At 42.3% G+C, this 24,539-nt stretch overlaps 1 protein-coding gene and 1 pseudogene across 2 annotated transcripts in view; both read right to left on the bottom strand.

The window, feature by feature from the left end:
• Positions 1-14,860, bottom strand: part of Lgi1 (leucine rich glioma inactivated 1) — a 40,028-nt gene extending 25,168 nt beyond the window's left edge. Inside the window, exons 1-2 of one of the 2 annotated variants that reach the window (XM_051199744.1) lie at positions 14,285-14,860; positions 13,798-13,869 (exon numbers count right to left, since the gene is read on the bottom strand). In XM_051199744.1, coding sequence (XP_051055701.1) covers positions 13,798-13,869; positions 14,285-14,499 — 287 coding nt within the window. In that variant the 5' untranslated portion in view covers positions 14,500-14,860. Of the gene's footprint in view, positions 1-13,797; positions 13,870-13,941; positions 14,063-14,284 lie in introns of those variants that run through there. The other variant, XM_051199745.1, reaches the window with a different exon arrangement.
• Positions 14,861-22,259: 7,399 nt separating this feature from the next.
• LOC127233322 (translationally-controlled tumor protein-like) lies at positions 22,260-22,989 on the bottom strand (annotated as a pseudogene).
• Between the last annotated feature and the right edge of the window lie 1,550 nt (positions 22,990-24,539).

Genomic DNA, 24,539 nt, shown 5'->3' on the forward strand with positions numbered 1-24,539 from the left:
CATGGGAAGATTGCATAGGTGTACTATCAATTCCAGGCGAGCACTGGCTCATTTGAAAATGGTAGTTACTACTTTCATAACACCGCACACTTCTCAGCCTCCTGCCTGGAGCATTTCACATGAGCTTCAGAAAAAACAACTATGTGGAAGGGGTAGATCCAGTATTGCTATCTGTTAGTCAGAAGGAAAGGGCGGTCCAGACAGCTGAGGCTTTGCTAAAAATCTTGAGGCCGAAAACCCCTCAGTCCACCTTTTCCTGATACAGGTGGGCTTCTCAGTATAGGGTCTAGATAAAAAAATGCCAATATTCTGGTGAATAGCGGTCAGCACAGCTCACTCAAATAGACTTACAAGATAGGATTAAGTGATAATTCCTTTTTTTTGGGGGGGGGGGAAGGAATTAAATGATCAATGCAAGTAATCTCAAAATCATGTCAAGATGTTATCACATCAACCTATGTTTTTTAAAAAGTAGAAATTTAAATTTCAATTTGAATGCAATTTGCACATGATATACATATCTCATAAAAGTTCAGGAAAATTGAGAAAAACCTTAAAAAGTAGAGAGCACTGTTATCCTACCCAGGCACTGATATGCACACACTTGACACATATCACATATGTGATATCTGCATGTGTATGATTATCAAGTTGACAAAAACTGTGTTTTTCTTTTCTGTTTTGGAATTTGGGGGTGGGTTGTGTGTAGGGGGTGTGTCTTACCTTGCAGTTAACACTGGTCTAGAATTTACTTTGTACTCCAAACTGACTTTGGACTTGTGATGCTTGTATCCTAGCCTCCCAAGTGCACAGCACCCCAACCTGATAATTTTAATTTCTTTCAGGACAATGTTTTAATAATATAGTTTAATAGATAACTGAGTTTCATATCGTGACATGCTATAATGTAGCCATCTAAAAAGAATTCTAGTTTTTAACTATCTACCACCACCCCTTTTGTATACTAACACCTTATCTGTCTCTCTTTCCCTGGGATGGACTTAGAATAGATTCCTGTTGGGTTAAGAATGTTTTTAAGTCCCTAGTTTTTATGCGAGCTTTGCAAATCACATGTCTGACTGTAGAGTACAAAAAAGGCCTGTTCCATCATCTCTTCACTAACATTTAATTTATCACTGTTTTCTTATGAAATCATTAGTTCTTAATTCACTTGGGACTCAGTTCTGTGTATAATGTAAAGTAGGTTCTTTCCTAAACATGGCTCTAATTTTTGTTAATAATTAAAAGACCTCTAACTCATGAGTGTTGTTCTTTCCAAATGGCTACCAATTTACTAGGTTATTTTTTTTTTCTCCCAATAGTGAATTTTGGACTTATTCATTATACCCACTGCTTCTTAGTATAAATATTATTTTATTTTCTAATTATCACTTGTTTTTTTTTCTAATTTCCTTCTGGTATTTATTGAGTTTAACACTCAATCATATTTTTATTCTTTCTGTATAAACATGAAAACATACAGAAGTATGTTTACTTCTGTGTAAAAGAAGTATTTTACCACTGTGTAAAATACCAAACAAATTTTGATTTGTCATAAGCTTTCAATTACACATTTCATTTAACCATTATTTAGAATAATATTTTTCCTTTATTTTTCTTTCTTTCTCTTTTCTTCTTCCTTTCTTTCAAGACAAGATCTCACTGTATAACACGGGCTGGCCTGGAGCTCACACAGATCCACCTGCCCCTGTATCCTGAATATTGTGATGTGATTAAAGGTGTGTACCACTATGCCCAGTTTAGAATAATATTTTTGAAACTGCCTTAAAAAAAACAATCTTTCATAAATTTATTGGCAACGCACCCTGTGGCCAGAGGATATGACTTGATGTATTAAGTACTGACCCCCTCACACAGTCTTTCCTTCCATTTGCCTGTGTATGGCTGTCTATAGGGGTTAGGCACAGCTCTTCATCAACAAAACACTTTAGCGCCATGGCCATAGGTTGTTGGGGGCGAGGGTCCCGGTTGGATGAAAACTAAGACCGGCTTTCCAAAGGAAGAGTAGGCAGCATGGTTACCAGGGAACTTAGGTTAAAATAGAACCTGGGGTCAGCAGCAGAGAAGTGAGTGTGGTGACAGAGGGCCTCAGAAGGAAGCTCTGGCTGTAGGCATTCAAGACTGAGGCTGCCCTGGGTGCAGCCGACAAAGGTCCATTCAGAGAAAGGGTACGGCAGGCACAAGAAGTCCAGAAGTGGTTTCTTCTTCCAACGGCCAAGAAAGGAACACCTCAGAAGGACCAGAAAGCCAACCTCTTCATTCCCCTTTGGCCATACATCCTCTGGGTATCCTAATGCATGCCAGGTCTCTCTGTCTTACTGAAGGAGGGGGCTGGATGAGAGAGTTTCAGAGGCCACTTTTAATTCTAGAGATATATGAGTCTAGGTCTGTGTCATTGTAGTTTTATATGCTGGGATGGAGGTCTGTCTGCAGATGGCAAAATATGGGGGACTGTGGTGCCTGCTGAGAAAATCTGATTGCCCCAAGTCAGGCTGCTCACTTGGCCCTGCCCCATGACCCCTGGCCTTAATGATATTCACTCTGTACCATCTGAACGTCTTGACTGCCACCAGAATTGTCACCTGCCCATGAAAGGGTGGCTCCCATTCTTTCACCTAGCGCAGGTTCTCCTGGCAACAGAAGAGGGATGGCCGAGGAAATCCTTTCCTCCTCACAATCCCTCTCCTTAAAGGATGAAGGTGGGAAGGGCCAGCAGTGGCGCCTGACTGTCACCTGGAGACTGCATCAATGGAGTATGGAATACAGAATCAGGCTTCAAAGCGTGTATCTGCCACTTATTATTGTACACATTAAGTAGTTGAATATGCTCACTCTCGGTTAAAATGGGAATTATAGTAACAAAAGGACTCCATGGATGAGCCTACAGAATCCAGAGAGAGAACGTAGATGAGCATGTCTCCTGTGCATCTGCCAGGGACTATCTACACGAAGAAAACACTAGAGATGGGATGAACCCAGTTTCAGGGAAGTCGTCCCTGCCAGGTAAGACTGATGGGCATGGTCCACGCTATTGGGCACCCATGGGAAGTATATGAAAACACGCAGTACATGTCTAGGTTCCTATGGATCTAAGCATATGTATGCTATATATACATTAAGGAGAACAAACTGCATACATTACAGCTATTGAAGGGTATGGCAGCACGGCTGGAGGGACTTGTCAAAGTGTTTAGAGCCTTGCTCAACCAACTCAGACTCTCCGGTTGCTGGTACTGTTCATTACCCAAAAGAAAGGGCTGACTGAAGAAAAATTAGCAATAGACAGGTGAGTCACATCAGCCAAGCACCCATGTTCTGAGAGCATTTGCCATGTGAGCAATTTACATTTGAATATTTTAAAATATACTCTTAAGATAGAGAGCCCTAAAGTGGGAAGCATTGCTAATGAGCACATTATTTGACAGTTATTGCTGACTCTCATCCTTGAAAAATATTTTCAGTATAATTCAGCTGACCTGCCACCTTTCCTGTAAAGATTGGTTGGTTGCGAAGAATCTTAATAATTTGGCTCCAAACAACCAAGGGTGTGTGTGTGCGCGCACACACCTGTGCACACTCGAGAGATGTGAAATCTAATTCCACTTTAAACAGGTGAGGAAATGGAGAGTGGCAGAGAGGTTAAGCGATGTGACAAAGGTCTATTTTTTTTGTTTGTTTGTTTGTTTTTTGTTTTTTGTCATTGGTGGCCCAGGATTAGAATATAGATTTCAAATCTGCAAGAGTTCCCTGGGCATGGGCCCATCCTTTTACAATATAGTTCATTACATCTCATCTCAGGATAATCAAAATGCTTTCTTTCTAGAAATGGGCACCGCTAGCCAACAGCTCCCTCTCTCTGTGTTTCTATGATGTCATCATCTATCTCCCAGGAACACCAAGGAGTGATTTAAATTTTATCTGAAGCCGGATCTGTGCCAGGCCTCCTCTTCAGCTGCCTGACATCTCTTTTATCCTCCAGTGCATGCTGCAGTGTAGAGTTTATAGTCTCTACTTAAAACATGAAGAAAACTGAGAGGAGGTAAAACGATTTAAACCTTGTAAGTAGTATGTGTGCAACTCTGGGATCCTGCGTGGCTGTCCCACTGGGACTGGTCCATGTCCATGAGGACAGCTAGCTTCCTCACCTTGGTCCTACCAGCTCTACCCAGTCATCACAAACATGAACAACTGACCAATATTCCCCAGGCTGCATCCCCTTGTGTTCTGATCCAAGACCGTCCAGATACTGAGAGGGTCACATGCAGAAGATTTACAAGAGTAGGTTGAAGAGACTAATCAGGGTTTTTAAGCTCTGTAAGTCCTTTCTTCCCTTAAATAGAGATTCTTCAAAGGTGAATGAAACATGCAGGTTCCCAGTTTAATTGGTAGCGGGACCTGACAATCACTGAAATCTACACTAACTGAGTATCTCATAGAATGTATCTAGGGCAGTACTGGTTCAGTCACAAAGAAAACAGTAATGAGAAAACTAACTTCAGTTGAAAAAACAGTGAAAGTGCATCCAAGCTGTGCACCCTTTTACCCGACTGCTGCGCTGCAGGTCATTATCTACTTCCTGGGAGAGGACCATCTTCTTGGAGGTCCCTACGGAAAAGACAGACATATGCCAAGCTGCTTGACCATGTGGATAGCCTGGTGGTGAGGCACGACTCTAACAAAACCATTTTGAGCAATCCCTTTATGGAGCAGGCGGCTTCATTTCTCCTTTAGAATAGTAGACATGACCTATCCACGCTTTGCCACCAGGTCTCTGCAGAACAAAGTGAGGTAGAAATAAGTAAGCTAATAACTCAGTTAGTTCTGTGTGCGGACATTTCCAAAAGATGTTCCATGAAACCCGTGCTCTAGGGGAGATTGAGAAGAACAGAACAACTTTAATTACAGTCTTTTCTGTGCCAAGGTGCACTGTGAGCAGCCAATCAGGGAAGGAGCATGCAGTTGTCCTCAGTGGTGTACCCAACTTTATTCTTGCAGAGTAACTGTTCCCCCGGACACAGGTTTAGAGAACACCGTTCTCTGATGTAACTCTAAAGGAAAGAAGAGGTCTTTTCTTTTACTGTTTTATTTCTTTTTCGGTCAACTTGCCTGTCTCTCTTCGAGCAGGGAGGCCAGCGCTTACACATACAAATGAGGGCTGAAACCTAGGGAAACTAGAAAGCCCTTGCCAGCGATGCCGCCGCTCTTTCAGAGAGTATTTGGAACTCCATTTCAGTCATTGTCCCAAGAAATCAGGGCACATTTGCCCTAAATAACCTTGTTAATGGCAAAGGGTGACCCTTTGACAGGGGGATTTGATTTGGGGCACAAAACTATGCAAAGTCAAACCTGTCCAAGATTATTCATGTCAGAAGGAAGGACACAGAAGTGGTTAGAAGGGCAAAGGTTTCAAGTCCACTTCTGCTGCTTATTAGGACTCACCAGACACTGAGGGGCTACCTGGAATTAGACTTCCTCTGTACCAGTACTTCCTCCGGAATTCTATGCACTTCAGAAGGTCATGATGATGAAATAAAAATTAAAATAGAGAGTGAGCATCACCAGGCAATGGAAAAGTAACCACAACTTGACTAGTTTTATTGATGGCTTGTAAACCTTGTGTGAGACTTTCTAAAGAAAAGTAGATGCTGGGCATTGGTGGTGCACGCCTTTAATCCCAGCATTTGGGAGGCAGAGGCAGGTGGATCTCTGTGAGTTTGAAGCCAGCCTGGTCTACAGAGACAGTTCCAGGACAGGCTCCAAAACTGCAGAGAAACCCTGTCTTGGAAAAGAAGAAGAAGGAGAAGGAGAAAGAGAAGAAGAAGGAGAAGAAGAAGAAGAGTATATATACTTAGGTGTGGAGGCATGGAATGAATCCATGGTTCTTCATGGGGGATTCTCTGACTTGTACTTACACATTTTAGCTTCTATGCTTTAGCTATTCCTTTGATTTTTTTTCAAAAAGTGTGTATATGTATATGTATGTATGTACATGTGTGCATGAATGTGTGCATGTGTATATGTGTGTGTGAGTGTGTGTGTATGTGTGTGCATGTGTGCATGGGTATTTATGAGTGTGTGTATGTGTGCATGTGTATATATGTGTGTGTGTGTATGTGTGCATGGGTGTATATGAGTGTGTGTATGTATGTGCCTATGAGTGTGTGTATGTGTGCATGTGTATATGTGTGTATGTGTGTGTGCATGTGTGCATGAGTGCGCATGAGTGTGTATGAGTGTGTGTATGCATGAGTGTGTATATGTATGTGCCCATGAGTGTGTGTATGTGTGCATGTAGAGTTTAGAGGTTGACACTGGGAGTCTTTCTCTATTGCTTCCATCCTTTTCTTTTTGAGACAGGGTTGCACACTGAATCTGGGACTCACTGACTCAAGAAAATTAGCTGGCCAACAAATTCCAAGGATTCCCTCCACCCCTTCTCTTACTTCCCAACACAGGTATGAGCCATGGTACTGGGAATTTTACCAGGTGCTGGACTTTCACTCAGGGCCTCATACTTGAGTGGCAAGCAGTTTATAGACCGAGACATCTCAGTCTATTTTCATGGCCTCAGTTCATTGCCTTTTATTGCACTTTACATAGGCAAATAGCTGCCATTTTGCTATGTAAGTGAGTCCAACAATTCCCTTTTAATCTTAGACCTGTGAGAGTGATACTAAAATACTGTTTCTTTTCAGCCACCACACAGAAGGCCCAGTCAGGAGCCATTTCACTATTTAGAGGATTATGAAGTAAATAATTTGTTTTGGCAGAGATACTAGGGACTGAACCCAGGATGTCATGAAATTGATGAGTTAGTATTTTACAAGAACTATGAAGCCAATGCTATATCATGGGTTCTTTTAATTATCAATCTAATTTGTTGGTTTGTGAGAATTGATATAATTTTTATGTTTCCTTAATGAAGTGATTTTCTATGTTATTGTAAAGTGTTCACAGATTAGAATATAATAGATTTTTTAAAATATAGTTTTGAATTTTTACTTTCATTAGATGTGTTTATTTTGTGTGTATGAGTGTGTAGGTCCACCATGTGTATACATTGTCCACACAGGTCGGAAGAAGGTGTTGGATAACCTTGAACTGGAGTTATAGATGGTTGTGAACAACCATATGGGTGCTAGGAACTGAACCTGGGTCCTCTGCAAGAGCAAGACCCCTTAACCACTGAGCCACCTCTCCAGCCCCACAGAATAGAATAGAATATTAAAATTGGATGAAGCCTAAGTCTTAGTGTAAAAGTGCCCAAATGCCCGCTCTTGCTTTGTTTTGTCTTTATCCTGTTTTACATCTACTTCCAGATCTCTGCTTTCCCCAAAGGGTTAGGGGATAATGAGCACATTCCCATTAGCAATAATCAGTGGGAGACAAGGATGCCACTTTTGAGAAGTCATGTCTTCTCCAGGTTGCCTTTCACTACAGCTCCCAATTGTCTTGTACCAATGGCTTTCTTCATTTATCTTATCACCCCACCTAGCATTTGAGTTAAAGCCATAGCCTACTCTTCCTTTGGTGATTTACGCTTATAAAAGCTAAAGTCCAGTAACGTTTTATGTCCTACCCAATGTTACACAGTCCATTTATGGCCAAACTGGATTTTAGACTCCTATGTCCTAACTCCTAGTTTAGACCGTTTTGCATTCTACAGCAGGGCCACCCATCTGAACACTGGTTCAGATTCATTATTTTAAGCAAACTCCGACATATTTCACAACCTGAGGTTCTGCTTATTTATTCACGAGGAAGAAGTGAGAGGGTTACACATCTGTTTATCAGTAAATAATGTACATTTCCTATGGAAAAACAACTGAAGGCAAGATTTCTCAACAGGTTCTGAGAGAGACCTGTGCACAGAAGGGTAGAACCTTAAAGCTGAGGTGGTAGATAAACTCAGATGATAAAAGATAGTAGTGTGATGCTATGATAGGTTCAAAAAGAGAAAAGAAAGAAATCAACCACTGTCATAAAGCCAGTTTTCACTGATTTAAAGGAACAGTGCCTTTCATACATTTTAATCCTTGTTGCTATCCAACGCCATAGGTTCTATTGCAAATACCCATTTCCTACCCATAGGTGTCAAAGCTTGGCTCACGTTACCCCAAATCGCACAACTAGTAAGCATCAGAGAGAACTGCGAGTGTCTGACCACAGAGCTTCCGATGCTTGCCACGTTGCCTGCTCACCGGGGAAGCAGAGGTGACTTCAGAAAAGCCCCTGCGTTAATTCTGCTGCCCCTGTTAACATCACCACCGGCTGGCATCACCATCAACCCCAGTTCTGCCAATCACTTTTGTGTCCCTCACAAAGTCCAACATTGTACCTGCTACATGGATCCCCACCCAAACTCATTTCACCCCAGGGAAAAATCTCTTGCTCTAGTTTTGTGACTGCTTTCAACTACACCATAAGCACTTGCTTCCCCCCGCCCTTTGGCCCCAATAAACACTGATTTTAACCAGGCAAGGGAATCACATGTTCATGGTTTTCTCATCTTAACGATGCTTCTGTATGGGTGTCCCTCTGGGCAGGGTGCACGGACTATCTACCGTTCACAGAAGAGAGACCTGTTGGCACCTGCAGCCAAACTAAGAACCCAGGAGGCTAAACATGGAGCCAAGTGGGGGAAAGGAGACTAAAGATAAAGTGGGCCTCAGGTGGGCTAGATGCTTTGCCTCTCAAGTGCTGGCAGTCTCTTTAGAAGAACTTTGGACATCTCTTTTTATTTGTAGTCTGTGTGTGTGTGGGGGGGGGGCTAGGTCACCGTGACCTACCATTTTCCAGTACTCTAACCCATTAATTTCTGTGAAACTGGGGTCTATTAAATTTTAGAAAGGCTGAAAACATGGCCAAGGTATGAAAACAAAATGCTTTACTAGAAGTCTGTGGCTATAGGGATTGGCATCCAGAAGTAGATGGGAAGCCAAGTTTGGTCTTTTACAGTCCCAGGGCTCACGAAGTATGGCTCACTGCTGACCCTGCATGTCAGCCAGTCATGGACCAGATATAAGCACAAACAAGTAAGAAACATCAGTCCATACTAGAGGCATCCAGAACATGAGAAACCCGATTAAAACTGTGACAACGCATTCCCATTTGATTGTCCCTGGTGTATATGGGGAGGGGTAGGCTAGGGTCAGTGTTGTGATTGACAATCCAGGACAACAGGAAGGAGCCAAGTGCTATTAACACCAGCTCTGGCACTCTGACTTTCCCCCTTCCTAGGAACGGTTAAAAGCTTCCAAGCACTTGGGCGACACAAGGAGAGCTATTGTTTCCAAGAAGGTAACACTAATGGAGAGGACTGTAGCGGAAAGCAGGGGTAGGGGGTGGGAGGGGTGGATTGCAAGTCCCTCAGGCAGGAAAAGGTCTGGGAGAAGAGGAAGGGGGAGAGGCAGGTTCTGAGATTGCTCAGGGAACTTCCCAGGTCAAAGTGGGCATCCAGGGAGGAGGGGCAGGTCACCATCAGGCTCCTGGCCTGAATAACTGGAAAAGTAAAATGGGCTTTCAACAAAAGCCACCCCCCACACAGAAGAAGTTTGCACACCAAAAATCAGCTATTTGGGCTGGGGGTGTAGTTTAGTTGGTAGTTTAGTTGATAGGATGCTTTCAAAAACATGCACGAAAGTTCTAGATTTGATCCCCAGCGCCACATGGTAACAGGGCAGTGGCTGGGTGTGGTGGCCCGGTGTGGTGGCAGACCCTTTAATCTTAGCACTTGGGAAGTGAAAGCAGGAGGATTAGACATTCAAAACCGTCCTTGCTAGATCAAAGAGCCTGGAGTACATAAGACACTCTCAAAAATATTTAGTTGCAGACCTTAAATACCTATAGATTCAAGGGGAAAAAAGAAAATGGGGGTGGGGGGGAACTTCGTAGACAAAGCTGCTTCAGTGATGTCTGTGGGACACACACCAAGACATATTCATGTTCACAGAACCAGCTAGGAAAGTGTCCTCACACTCTTGAAGCTGGTCTGGCTTGAGTATTCATTGAACATTGCTACACAGAGAACCCAGGGGTTTTAAAGGGCAAGAACATCTACGGCTATCAATCAGCTCTAAACAAATAAAACAGTGAAGGTCCTAATGAATTACCTTGGAAAGAACAAGCTTATTTCTTGTTCATGAGATTTGCTTTCCTAGTTGTTTGGAGTTTTTGATTTCCTGCAGACTATATATCTATATGTCAAATGTGGATTAATTTTATTAAATGATGTTTTCTCCATATCAAGGTAAATTATGCATCTCTTATTGGGAAAAAAAAACATGGATTTTTTTTTCTGGCCTCATTGAATTTGTACAGTTTTTGTTCTGTATTTGAGGGTGATACTAAAATTACTTCTGGAATTCATTGCCAGAAAAAACAGGAGTGTCTTAGGAGTCAAAGGGTCTTAATTCATTAAAATGTCATAAACAAATTGCAACATGGCCACATTTTATTCTCTTAAATCTGAGACTCCCGTCATGAGCCTGTCTCACTGGGGATTTCAGTCTAGAGCTGGGAAGGAACAGGGTTGTAATGTGTGAAAACACATTTCTCCAAATTGCAGTCACTAAAAGCGCCACTCCAGCACTGAGAGCAATCGGGAATGCTTAACCATGCCCATTGGTTACGTTTCAGAACTGGCCCTGTGAAAAACATGAAGGAAATGACATTTGCTTGGGAACTTTTTTTTTTTCCCAGAAAGGATATTTAAAAAGAATGTTTTGTACAACTGATCTGATAAATTTTTTATTGGATCATTTTAATTTTTCTCTCCTCTCTAGCAGAGTGTGGGTTTTATTTTTCTTGTTCTCCAACACAGCCAGCCACAGCTTACTAGTATATTTCCTCAAATACTTCATGTAATTTAGGGTACTCATTTGTTTCTTTAAGCACCCGAGGCTGACATTTCAAAAAGAACTTCTCATCATCTTTCTTACGTAAGGTATGAAGAAGCATGTGGGACCAGGAGCACAGCATCAGATTGTTCTGGTGGGTGCTAGGAATGGGGTACCCCATCACAGACCTGCTCCTTTTTTTAACCGTGCATCCAAGCTGACCTCAAAATCTAATCCCTCCTGTCTCAGCCCTCTCCAGCACTACTAGGAATGCAGGGGTGCACCACCATACCTGGCTGCAGCCAGACATTTCTTGTTCTATTCAAACAACAAAGAAACCAACTGCCTTCAATAGAGACCAAGCAGAAGATTCTAAAATTTTTCTTCACAGACATAAGATGGATCTATAGACTCAGAGTCTAGGATTCATCACTAACCCTACATGATGCTGATGGCCCTTTGGTCTTCCTGTTCCAGTGGCAGGTTCTCAGGGCACAGGGCAACAAGCTCTGTCTACAGGCGTGCCAAAGCCATCGAGTTCCTTACTCAGTGAAAACCATTTCATTTGGCCTTTTCCTGAGAAGAGGAAGAAGCACAATGAGCAGGTTGTGCGGGAAACAGTACTTAGAAACAGGGTCCTGGAGCCAGCCTGTGGACCATCTTCCACCTTTGATGGTTTTGCATAAGGTCAGTGTGGCCAAATCTACCCTGCTGAGGTCAGCTAAAATGAGGTAACTGAGGACATACAGGACAGAACCATCGGCTCCTTTGTTGTTTCTGAAACCTGAACTGCTTTTAGAAATAAAGGTTGGAATGTTCCATAGGAACTCAGAGCATGGGACAGAGGGGCATGGCAGGCACTCAGTGTGGGCTATTTAAAACCAGTCCCTTGGCTTCCCTCTGTGATTCTAAATAGGTGAAATCACATTGCCCTGCAGCAGCCGGTAACTATTTCCATGACACTGCCCAGCATCTGTGCTCAGGGTAGCTGGGTCCACCCAACCAAAAGGAAGTAGAGCACACAGGGCTCTCAGCGTCCAGCTAATGTCCACCTAGTGTCAGACTGACAGAGCACTGGGGTGAATGAGAATACTTGAAATTTAAGGGCTGCTCTATTGAACTATCCCAGGAAGAGGCAGGTGCCTTAGCACAAAAAAAAAAAAAAAAAAAAAAAAAAAAAAAAAAAGAAAGAAAAGAAAAGAAAAAAAAAAGAAAGAAAGAAAAAAAAAGAAAAAAAGGCATTTTAAGCAAGTCACGTATTTACATGACCAATAATCAGCATAAGCAGAACTGAACATAAAGACATAGACATTGTCCCGTTCTGTATTAAAACAAAACAAACAAACAAAAACAATACAACTGTCTTAATTGTTTTTTCTTTGACATATTAACACTTCCTTTAATCAAACAGATAAACCCTTAGGAATTCTTCACTTAACTGGCAATCGCTCAAAGGTGTTAGCCAGGGGAAGGATGTTCACAAACCTTGTTATATAATGTCAAAAACATCCGATCAAATTTATAAATGTAATGCAACAGTCTAACCAGTTTTGGGATTTCCTGTAGACCACACTCTGTATTAAGTAGCTTTCAGCATTTTATCTTGATGTAAAAATTTAAAGCGGTAGCACTTATAAAACATGTGAGACTTTGCCATAGGCAATATGCCACATCTTGAGCTTGATCTAAAGCTGCATGTGCTGGTTTGATCCCAGCAGTGGGGAGGTAAAGGAAGGAAGACCAGAAGTTGAAGGCCAGCCAGAATATACAGTAAGGTCCAAGTCGGAGTGAATTATGTGAGACCCCTTCTTTAAAAAAAGTTTTATATACTTGAATTTCTCTGATTACAGCACCTCAAAATATGTCTGATAACTTCCATTTTGTAGCACAAGACTACATGAGAAAGTTCCAGTGAGTAGTGGGGTAAGACTTGTGGTGTGAGATTGATTTGAACACAGGATTCTCCAACTTCAAATCCCCACTGTTTGCCTGTATATAAAATAACTCGTGAAGTGGCTAAGCAAGAAACAAATATAAATCTAGAAAGCAAATAAATAAAAACTTGGATATTAATTACACAGTTAAAATACCTCAGTATAATAACAGCAGACGGTGTCTGTCTTGGAAGTGTCTGTCAACCCAAGATTGATTCTGCAGCATGGAAGACCCCTTGACTCTCATGTGATACCCCCATTCAGAACTAGATTCCAATTGCCAAACGTTACACATCAGAACAAATTGCATATATTTCATTACGCCTGTGAAGATATCTGATTTCCTAGCCCAAAGCTATTTTTGAATATTTTTTAAGCATGGGCTGAATATGTGGTTCCCTTGTGGCCAACTCAAAACACAGAGCATGGAGTATTTGCTATATTAATATCATCTTTCCCTCACTGTGAGGGGACTAGTTATAAATTAGATGAGATTAGAAAGCAGTCTCTTGAGAATTGGTATTTTAAGGAATTACCTAGAAAGAACCAAGAATTTTTTTTCCTTCTCTCTCCCCACATGGTAAATCATACAGAGGAGCAGCCTGCCCCAGATCCCTGAGAAACAACATCTTGAGCGCATATGTTATGCTGGGCTCTGCATTGACAAATCCAAGAACTCCAGCACAAAATAACCAAAGTTCCCAAGTTAAAAATGAAAGTAAGATAATCAAAACTGGTATTCTCGTTGCGACATCCCAACAACTTCATAAACGGCCATTAAAGTAAATAGCATTACAGGTTATCAAATTTATCCGTGCAAAAATCAACCTGCATTGTGGGTGTGAAGTTACAAACAATCCCATCTCCCTCCCACTTTACTGATATCCTCATCCTTTTCAGAAACATCGTCACATTCAACAGAAATAATATTAAGCTTATTTTACAAGAAGGCTTATCCAAATATATGCCATATTAAAAATAGTCATGATATAAATATTTCTCACAAGAGCTGCAGCGATGGTGTGAATAAAAAACTCCCTTCTGAGATTTCAGTAAAACCAGATCTCACAAAGGATCTGAAAGAAAACAAAACACACACACAAAAACAAACAGACACACACACAAAGAGACACACACAGAGAACAGACCTTATGTTAATCCGATTTACCATAACAGTTGCTATTTCCACACTATTTTATAAAGTAATATTCTGTTCCTTCCCACATGAAGCAAGAGAGAGGCGAGCTGCTCCAGGTACCTCATTCAGAATAACGTCCAGGGTGGGGGCTAGCTAAGCATGGTCAGGAGCAGCTTATCGAAATCACAGATTTTAAATACAGCAAAATGTTACTTCTGTCAAATGGCCAAGCATGCAAGAGGAATCCCTCTCTCTCACTCCATGCCCCTCTCAGAATACATACAAACCCCCAAATCCACCAGCTGGAATTTTTTAAATTGTAAATTAGATATTAAAATGCTTACGGGCCTTACAGTGAGATAACATCAGGAGGAACGGTGCGTGGAATGGATCTCGCATTCTCACATAGAGCGTTATCTTTGGTACAAGTACACACGGCAGGGCATTTTGGCTTCGCTGGTTTCTTCCCCTCAGTCAGCAAAACCACAGAAAAGAGGCATAGGAAATAGGCAATTCTTTTCAGGGGGATGCAGGCATTTCCCATCCTTCTGCTTCTTTCTGATTCCATGCAGTCGAGAAAATATCCCCACACATGAACAGGGCTTCTGGAATTCAGCTGCTGATTGTCTTGATCTAGGAACAGGTCATATAGGAGTCCACCCTTCTCTGCCTCTGTAACTGCCTTTTCAAAACAGGGACCTCCAGCTGATTCGTGAGCTGTTCCTCGGCTCAGGCAGTGCACTGCTCGGGGGAAGAGACCTGTGAGGTGCTGTGAGATGGGAGCGAGCCAACTGCTGGAGGGAGAGAGCCGACTCACATCACAGAAAACCCGTGAGCACAGAGCAGTCTTCGAAGGCAAGCGAAGTGATGTAACAGAAAATAAACAGCTTTCTGCGTTCACCGGGAGGCCCTTTAATTGTTACCAAAAATAGGACGGCATTATGTCTTATTAGTGGGTGGGTGGGCGGGCGGTGAAGCAGTCATCTCGGCATAGGATGCGAGCAATCTTGGGAACCTCTGGGAATTTGCTTTTCATGTAGCAGAAAAACCTAGTAAGAAACACTAGCTTGGGGGGCAGTCTTGGCTGGGAAAACGAAGTTAAATGAAACTCTGTCTGCCGCTAAAACCATGCTATCCCTTGCAGAGTCCACCTGGGTGATACCACTGTTGAAAGATAAACCCGAACACACGGAGACTGTCACTTACAGAGGAATGCATGAGAGTGAATACTTTTCTCCACTTAACTATTTATGAATTATTGTTTTTTCATAATCCTCCACCACCATGAACAGCCCACTTCCTCCACGGAGAGGGAGGTGACAGAATTGTTAACCACCACCGTCTCTGTGTATGTAATCTGTCCTCCCTGCTTGCTCTCTCCCTTAGGCAGAGTTATTCCAAAAGGCTGGAGCAAACTCCCTGCCAGCAGGAGGCAGCCAACTCTGGCTTCCTGGGGCTTTGAAAAAACCTGCCTGGCTCACCCTGCAGGCTGTGATAAAGGGGGCTGGGAGAGGCGGAGGATGCTGGAGTAAGCAGGAAACCAGGCTTTGATCTCAGGTCATTTGGAAACTAGCTGATTTTACAGACAGGGGAGCTATCATGTCTGTAGATTGGGGACGATAGGGTAGATGATCTTGTCATGGCTGTGAGAATCAAATAAAAACCACAGGTTCTTATTGCCATGTATTATAGGAAAGAGGACACTCCCTTGGAAAAGGAAATTTGTTTAATGACAAAGTCAAGATGACCTGGCCTTGCTGTGGGGTTGTCCAGTCCAGGAGGGTTAAGAGATCCTTAGGAGGGTAGAAGAGAAGGTCTTTACCGTGCTGATGGCAGCCACCTCAGGGTGGCACAGACACTCTAGTAAGTTAGGCATGGCCTTTCCTCTCCTTGCTTCTTAAACCGAACATATGAAAAGGGTGGTTCATGTACCTGTACCATTATGAAAAAAACGCACCCTTCCCAGAGGTCCACACATTGCCATTCTCTTCCATCTTGTAGCTGACCTTAGGCTAACTCCAATTACTCCTTTCGTTTGTAGCCTGTACTGGTCTTGAACTTTCTTTCATTCTGTCTCCAAAGATATGGGCTTGCAGGTAAGTACCACCACCCTGGGCTCAATTGCTCCTTTAACTCTCCTGGCTTTGTGAGAAGGTGGTAGCAGTCCTGATCACTCTTATTGGATTGCTGGGATGATGATGATGATGATGATTCCAGAGGACTGAAAGTTCTATGGAAGTAGAAACTCTGATTCAAAGCCAGAGCCTTCATTCACCATGCACATGGCAGGCATCCAGAGTGCCTGTAGGAGCAACGCCAGAATGCATGCATGGTGTAGTAACAGTAACCATATATTTACCATTAAATATAACAATCTAGACAGTGTTATAATAAAGTGGATTGCATTGGTCAAAAAAGTCAGGGTATAGTTCCCCGAAGAAACAACGAATGAGTTGAGTTCCAAAGACAGAGGGGAGGAGGGAACAGCGTGTGCAAAGCCTGGGTGCTCTAAACAGCTGGAGGATGCTTATACAGTTTTAAAGTGATTTTTTTTTCCTGGTGCATGTTTCAAAAAAGACCATATCAGAGAAGTCCTGACTTTAAAATGGACTGCACTATTGTTTCATTGAAGGCTGTATGGAAAAGAATGCAAGAGACTATTCTTAGAAATCCAGACCTGCAGGCAAGTCGCAATTAAACATTACTGTGTCACTTAAAAGTTGGTCACAGGTTGAATTTTTTAATTGAATTCTTCTGCAAGTACATGATGGGATCTCTCTATATAATGTGATTCCACTGTGAAAATTTTATGCAGACTCATTTTATTCAAACAGCTGATCTCTTAATTCCCTGATTTCTAATAAATTTTATAACTATAAAACAATGACCTCAAAATTTTTCAGGGACCTTGGACCCAGTTCCTTGCATATTGATGGGGACACTGAGGTACTGAGCCACCATATAGGCACCTATTGACAGAGCCACTACCCTGCATGGGGCAAAACAAATGGCAAATATTTGGTTCGAACAATCAATGTAATCAAACAGGGTATTTGCTCCTTAGGATTTGCTCTCAAATAAAACAAGTTATCAAGACTAAGCCCTTGGCTTAGGGCTTCTGGACGCCATGCAGTCTTTCTGTTTTGGTGTGGTGAAGCCAGGAGAAGGACCAAGGAGTGCAAGAAACTGCATCTATCCCTGGCCTTCACTTGTAGCTGCTCAGCTCAGTTTGTCAGTTCAGCCAGAGAAAGGACCCCTGTGGGGAGCACTAAGGACAATTTACAATGGGCATTTTGAAAAGACAGAAACTTTTTCTGTTTGTATGGCATTTAAAGCCCAGACTCGAATTCCTTGTTCAATTAAAACGCCCACCAAGACCAGGCACAGTTTAAATCATGCCTCACAGGGTGCTGACAGCCTTTCTGGGAATAAGCTCCAGAGATGAATCTGCAGAAGGGCTTAGGAAATCTTGAGAGACTTGAGATCAGACAAGAGACCACACTGCTGGCGATGCCTCCCATCCTACTCTCCTGAGAAGCCCCCAGAGAGTGCAGAGTGGACGGACCTACAAATGGGAATGCAGTGCTAGATAAGGTTGGCAACCCATCTGTGCACTGTGGTGGCCTTTGGGACAGGGGCCTAGGAAAGATGGGAGCAGAGCTGTCAAGGGTCCAGGGGTGCTGGAAGGTCCAGCTGAAACAGGCTGGGAGCCCAGTCCGAGCTGCAGAGGAGTAACTGAAAAGAATCTAAGACTGGCTCTGCAACTTTATAGCAGCGTGAACATGGGCTTACTTAACTTCTTAAGTCACAGTTTTGTCATTGCTGATGGGGACAATCATAGCACATAGAGTTACTGAGAGAACTGAATAAGATCACATATCTAAATGATTGGTATTGACCTGATGCATAAGAAAGAGTCATCATCATCATCTTCATCATAGAAACGAGCTGTTAACTTCTGATCGTGTGATTCCCAGTGCTTGGAGAGCAAAGGTTCCACACAAATATGAGGTCAGTTGATGTCTGTAGTCACCCCAGGAAGCTGACACTTCTCTTAGATGGCAGGTTCTGGTGGTATTAAGAGTCTAACCACATTAAGGAACCAAAAGGAACCCACCAGTCTGGTGAGGGCAACCACATCTAGAGCTGACCTAGACTTGGACCAGAGCTTGAGAAAGAGAGAGGGTGGGGCTTCTTCTTAACCCACGCTCCCGTACGTGTGTGAGCTGAAGCGGGTGAGAGGACTATGCTCTGAGATCCCTGTATCAAAGCATCTCCTCTAGTTAGAGACCGCTGTGATTCATGTGAGTGCTCAGAACAACTGCACTGAGTGGAGGTGCCAGGATGCTGTAGAGATGTGAGGCAAATAGCATCTTCATCCAGGCAGAGGCCAAGCTGCCACCAGTCACTGGATTCTTTCCTCCAGAAGCAGCTAGGTCAGCCTTGGTGGCCAGAGCCAAAGAGGAGGACACCACAAAAGGCTGGGAGCACGGGTGCAGTGTTCCCGGGCCATCCTCAGGATGACTGAAGCAGATCCCGGGAGTGTGCTGGCCATCTAGAAGAGCTGAAGTAAGCAGAGCAGAGAGGAACAGCCTGTGCTGTGGGTATGAGCCCAATTTTCCCCTCATGCTGGCGTGGCCTAGGAAACCCCACATTAACTGCGGTAAACAAATCATTAGGAACCTTAAAGAATCAGGCCTGGCCCCACCTCCTTCTGCAAACGACAAGCAAAGCAGTGTCGTTTTGAGCAACTTTCTTAGTAGATCAGGGGTTTTGAAGCCCAGAGTCAGATGCAGTAGTTAGCTGGGAAATCAACCTGGTGGGTACAAGCAGATTTTGAAAGTACACGATTCTGAGTACAAACTACAGACACCTTTGACTCCACTCACTATGCGTGTGTGTGTGTGTGTGTGTGTGTGTGTGTGTGTGTGTGTGTGTGTGTGTGTGAATCCTCCCTCATGCTGATACGAATGCTGTTTCTTATAAGTGACTTGCAGCTGGAGAAAAGAAAGAATGGGATGCAGCTCAGCGGGAAAGGGGAAGGAAAGAGGGAAGGAGATAACCGCCCCTCCCCACACTGTATCAGAATATACTAAGGATCTTTGGCCACCCCAGGAGTCTGGGAAGCAACAGGGGCATGATCGGCATGATCCAATAAGCATCACTTGCTGATGGAAGGCAGAAATTGGACCTGATAAAATATTGTTTCTAATATTTACTAGCTCTGTGACCTTGAATACATTGCTTAGCTTCTGTGCCTCTTTTTCCACATCAATAAGGTAACAATACCTTATTAACATTAAGATAAATTATGATGTGCATGGGATGTGTGTGTAATGAAGGCATGGTTCTTCAAGAATTACCTAGGAAGTGGGGGTGGTAAGTGTGTTCAGTGAAGGGCTAGATCTCTATGGGGATTTAGTAGTAGTATCATTTAGGACTCTTTGGTAGCAAGTGACAGACTCAGTTGTCAGCTCTGCCAACCTAAGCATACAGAAACCTGTTTCCATGGTGATAGAGAGCCTCGAGAATCCAAGAAAAGGGTTGACCAAGCAGATTTTGAGCTAGAGAAACTTGTGAGAGCTTAGGGACCTTGCTGGCATTCTTGGATGAGTCCTTATCCTCAGGTATCCCCTCAAAGGAGAGAGTCTGAAGGCTGAGCTAGGGTCAAGTGCCCATTATCCATTTGCCATGAAAAAGCAAGGTTCTTGACTGCCACTCCCATGGAGGAGTGTGATGGGATAGGGATGGTTTCTGAGGGAAAGCATGGCGCTGCTTCTAGAGGCATAGGAATGGACACTGCACAGACAAAACCAAGGGCCTGTATCATGGCACCAGGATCTGCTAGTGAATATTTGCCTTTTTCTCTGGACTCTCACAACACCCAACTGTACTGTTTAACAGAAAAATGATTAGAAGACAGTTTGGACAAATGGCTATGGATCATTCCTCAAGGACAGTTAAACTTTGGTCTTCTAACAATAGAATCAGTGAAGTTTTACTTCTGATCCAAGAGAATAAAGCTTTGGCTCAGAGAGGAGTTGGGAAGCAATAAAAAGGAAACCAGATGCTTATATAATGCCATTACATGGCAGCTAACATTCTAATGCAGCTAGTGACATTGGTGCTGGGCTCTAATCTTGGACTTCTGATTCTGACATCCACAGTACTAGCTGCCTCTCTGATGAACCACGGAGAATGAGATATACTGTATGCTGCTTTAGAGGACAACAGTACTAGCACCTTAAGAGTGCTATGGAACTACAATTCCCAACATGCAGCTGAACCAGCTATCATCTTAACTCCTTCTTTACCAAAGTTCTTCATTGTCTTGTGTAATATTGTTTTTCAATGACTAAATCCAACCTCCCTTTAGGATGGCTGTGCAATTATATGAATGTAGACTAAGAGGCAGTAGATAGTGGAATGGGTGAGATTCTAGGTTAAAATGGCTTCTGCATTTCTAGTGTCTAAAAGAAGAGATGGGAGATTTAGCACAATGAAGCTTTATAAGCTTAGAAAATGAGCACTGTGAAAACTCAACATGGGTTTCAAACTCGGCTGGTCTTTGGAGTTACACAAGCTTTAAAGCCCATGATGCATATGCTACATAGAGATTATAATTTAGCTGTTGTTTTGATACAGGGTTTCTCTGTATAGCCTTTGCTATCCTGAAACTCATTATGGAGAGCAGGCTGGCCTTGAACTCACAAACATCTAATTGCTTCTGCCTCCCGAGTCCTGGGATGATAGGTGTGCCCCATCATGCCCAGCTAACTTAGCTGTTTTTGTTGTTTGTTTTGTTTTGTATTAAAGTTCCCCTATGGAAATCTAAGGAATCATGAAGGAGCATAAAGCATGAGGACAGTGTGATTCTCAGGGCTGGTCAAGAGCAAACAGAGCAAGGAAAAGCAGTCTTTTCTGAAGAAACAGGTGAGGCAGAATAAAGCTGTTTCTAGGTGTCTGGTTCTTGACTGAGGTGATCAGCAGATGGTGCCCGGAGTGTGAGAGCTTGATAGAACAAGCTTGAAAGGCGATGGAGTCTGGACTTGTTGGTTCTCATGTGAAAGGCATACCCATGTTATGAGCTGTTTGCCACCAGCCTGGTCCCACTGCCACATCAGCCCCAAATAACACATAGAGACACTGTATTAGATATAAAGCTGTTGGCCTGTTACTAGTGTTTCTTATTGGCTAGCTCTGTCTTAAATATTAACCCATTTCTATTAATCTAAGTGTTTCCACGTGGTCTTGGTCTTATCTTATCGGAGAAAGGGTTCAGACCTCTTCTCTCAAGTCTCTACATCTTGAATCTCCTCTACATCTCCCAGAATCTTCCTTGTTTCCTAGTCCCACCAATCTTGCCTTCCTATTTGCCAACAATTAACCAATTAGCCAACCTATTAACCAATTAGAAAAACATATTTACAGAATGACATCTCCCATCATCTCCTCTTTTCTGTCTAAATAAAAAGAAGGATTTTAACTTTAACATAGTAAAATATGACAAAACAGTTATCAAATAAGAACTATTGTTAACAATATTTAGTCCATTAACATTTAGTAAGATTTAAAGAAAATATTCCATCATCTATCCTATCTTTGTGAGTCTAAAGTCTTATATGTAACTTATCTTTAATCCTAACTAAGGAAAACTATAACCATAACTATCTGTCTTCTACTCCATCAAAGACCACAGAAGGATAGTATATAAACTCTAGAAATAACAAAGACAACTCGCCTGGTCAGCCACCTGAAGTTCTTCTGTAACTTCCCTTCTTCAGCCCATAGGCCATAGTGTGTCTGGCAGACTTCTCAGCAAAGCAAGACCTTTCAAAATTTCTCACCTGTGTTGGCAGTTTGTCAGTCACTTTTCTCTGTGTCCTGCAGAATGTCTAGCAGACTCTTCCATAAAGCAGGAACCTTACAGCAATGTCCATCTTGTTTCAGTAGTCACTTTGCTGTGGGTACTGCATGTCCAGTTTATACAGCATAAAGTCAAACAGTCCAGACAAGTGCAGTATCTTGTCCAAAATGACTAGTTTTGCCATATTGGAAGTGAACTCAATAAGGAGTTTCTTTGATGTCTATCTTCCTTTCTGATGCAAGTGGTGTTGCCAGGAACAGTTATGTCTCACTGTTAAAAAAAAAAAAAAAAAAAAACCTAAACCATTTTAAATGCTGTGTTCTGTAGGTCTTTGAAAGGTTTAAAGAATGCCTATCCATTTTAAATATATTTCTGTATATCTAGAAAACCTAACTAACTTACCTAAGTTTTGACTATTATAGGTGACTATCTATAATCTGCACTTAATTATGCATTGCATATTTTTATTTAAATGCACTTTATTTTCAGACAACCTACATGACATGTTCTTTCTTTAAAAAAAAAAAGAAAGAAAGAAAAGAAAAGAAAAAAGAAACAATGTCTCCACTCCAAAAATCATGGTCAAAATAAAAGCTCAAGATGAAATCAGTCCCATTTGTTCTAAGTCCTGGTGTTGTATGGACGGTAAGCAGCAGCCAGCTATGGTGACAGGTGATAGATCCAATTTGTTAACATATTTCCATCTCTAGGCCATCCTTAAAGAAGATCATGAACGAAGTCACATCATCTTCACGGTAGTCCAGGAGAGCAACCATGCCGTCTGGACTCATGTTCTCACCAATAAAAAACTAGTAGTTATTGAAATTAGCAAGGATGTGCTTAATTTGCTCTGCAGCCCCACCCATAAAATGCTTTACTCTTTCAGGTTTCTGTTCTTCGAGTTTGCCTTTGAGTGACTTCGTGTAATCTTTGATGTACATTTTGTAGGCCTCCTTTGTGAAGCTGGTTTCTTGTGGGTGGTAGTTCATAACAATATCAACACCGGTGACTACTGTGCTTTCGGTACCTTCGCCCTCTGGGCCTTCAGCATAAGCATTCCCACCAATGAGCGAGTCATCAATGTTACCTTCTGTTCTACTGACCATCTTGCCCTCCACCTCCAGGCACAGCCCATCCAAGGATCTCCCAAATCTTGTACATGTTGGAGAACAGCTCGTCATGGCTGATGAGGTCCCGTAGATGATCATGGTGGTGGCTGGGGACTGCGGCACTAGCCTGACAGTGCAGAGGGAGGGTGGGCAGCCGGAGTGGCGCTGGAGTGGGAAGAGCTGGCGGAAAAGCTATGCATTACATTTTTAAATGATCTATATAAACACAATACCTAAACAAGAGGAGAAATATACATATCACAAAATTGACCTTAAATGTGTATCAATAAATGAAAATCCATTCCGAAACAAAGTATTCATTTCTATACCATAATCCCCTTTTTAGATTTAAAAAGAGATTGGTTGTAGTCATTAACCATTTATAACCAGCCCCATATAAATGAAAACAAACATTTATAATCAATATTTGGGAATTTGGGCGTTGTTCTTTCCAAATTGCCTCCTGCTGGCAGGGGGCGCTGTCATGAGGATTCTAAGATGATGCAGACATCCTGGCTGTAGTGGTCTTCAAGGCTGCCTTGTCCCTGCTGGGACACTGCTTCAGGGGGTCTTGCTTGATCAAACCATGTTAGTCTGGAAGGAATCCACAGCTTTTCATTTTCTGTGGAAACAAAAAATAGAAATTCTTTTCCCCAGTAACCTGTCCTTAGACTTAAATTTTGAAGTCAAAGCATTTTTAAAATATATAAGTTGGATTAATCCAGCAGCATTTGTTTTTGCAGTTGTTGCTATTTCCTCAGCAGTCGAACAATTCAAAAACAACACAATAACATACAGTATCCAGACTCTCTGTGTATTTTCCATCTTTACATGGCTTTTTTATTATTCTATTTCTTCTACTTTTATTTTTTCATTTTTTGAGACTGAGTTTCTATGTGTAACTTTTGTCTGTCCTGAAATTAACTCTGTATACCAGGTTCACTTTGAAATCACAGAGATCTGCTTGCCTCTGCCTCTGGAGTGCTGGAATTAAAGGCATGCACCACCAACACTTAGCTACTCTCTTTCTTTTTCTTTTTATTTTTTAACTACTTTATCCTGTTTCTTTTTCTCTCCCAAGCCTACATATTTTTAAAACACACTGTAAACCTTTAGAGGTTTTTCTTAATCTGAATCTGTCTTTACTGTAAATCTTTATCTTTTTCTGGCCACTAGTCTTTTATCTGCTAAACAACAACACTTTCCAAGATGGTGCCAGTAAGTTTACCTCCAGCAGTGAGAGCTGTGCTCACAGACTTGGTCTACACTACCATCCAGCAACATGCTGCTGGCTTGGAGATGTGGTCACTGCCATTGCCAGCTGTCATACACAGTATTCAGTTGTTAGCAGAGTTTGCCACTCATACCGAGTCAGGAAACCTCCCCATGCAAATTTCTGTTTGTCTGTAGCAAAACAGAGCCCAACCCAGAAAAATACTGATACCAAGAAGACATGTTTGCCTCTGTTATTTTGTTTTTTAAATCCTTTCTTAAGCTTTTGTTAAGTTTTAAGTGGAAGTTCTTAGGTGCCATTTTGTTGCAAGCAGTTTGCCACCAGCCTGGTCCCACTGCCATATCAACCCCAAATAGTACACAGAGACACTGTATTAGATATAAAGCTATTGGCCTGTT

The sequence above is a fragment of the Phodopus roborovskii genome, unplaced genomic scaffold (genome assembly GCF_943737965.1).
Source record: "Phodopus roborovskii unplaced genomic scaffold, PHOROB, whole genome shotgun sequence".
Lineage (NCBI taxonomy): Eukaryota > Metazoa > Chordata > Mammalia > Rodentia > Cricetidae > Phodopus > Phodopus roborovskii.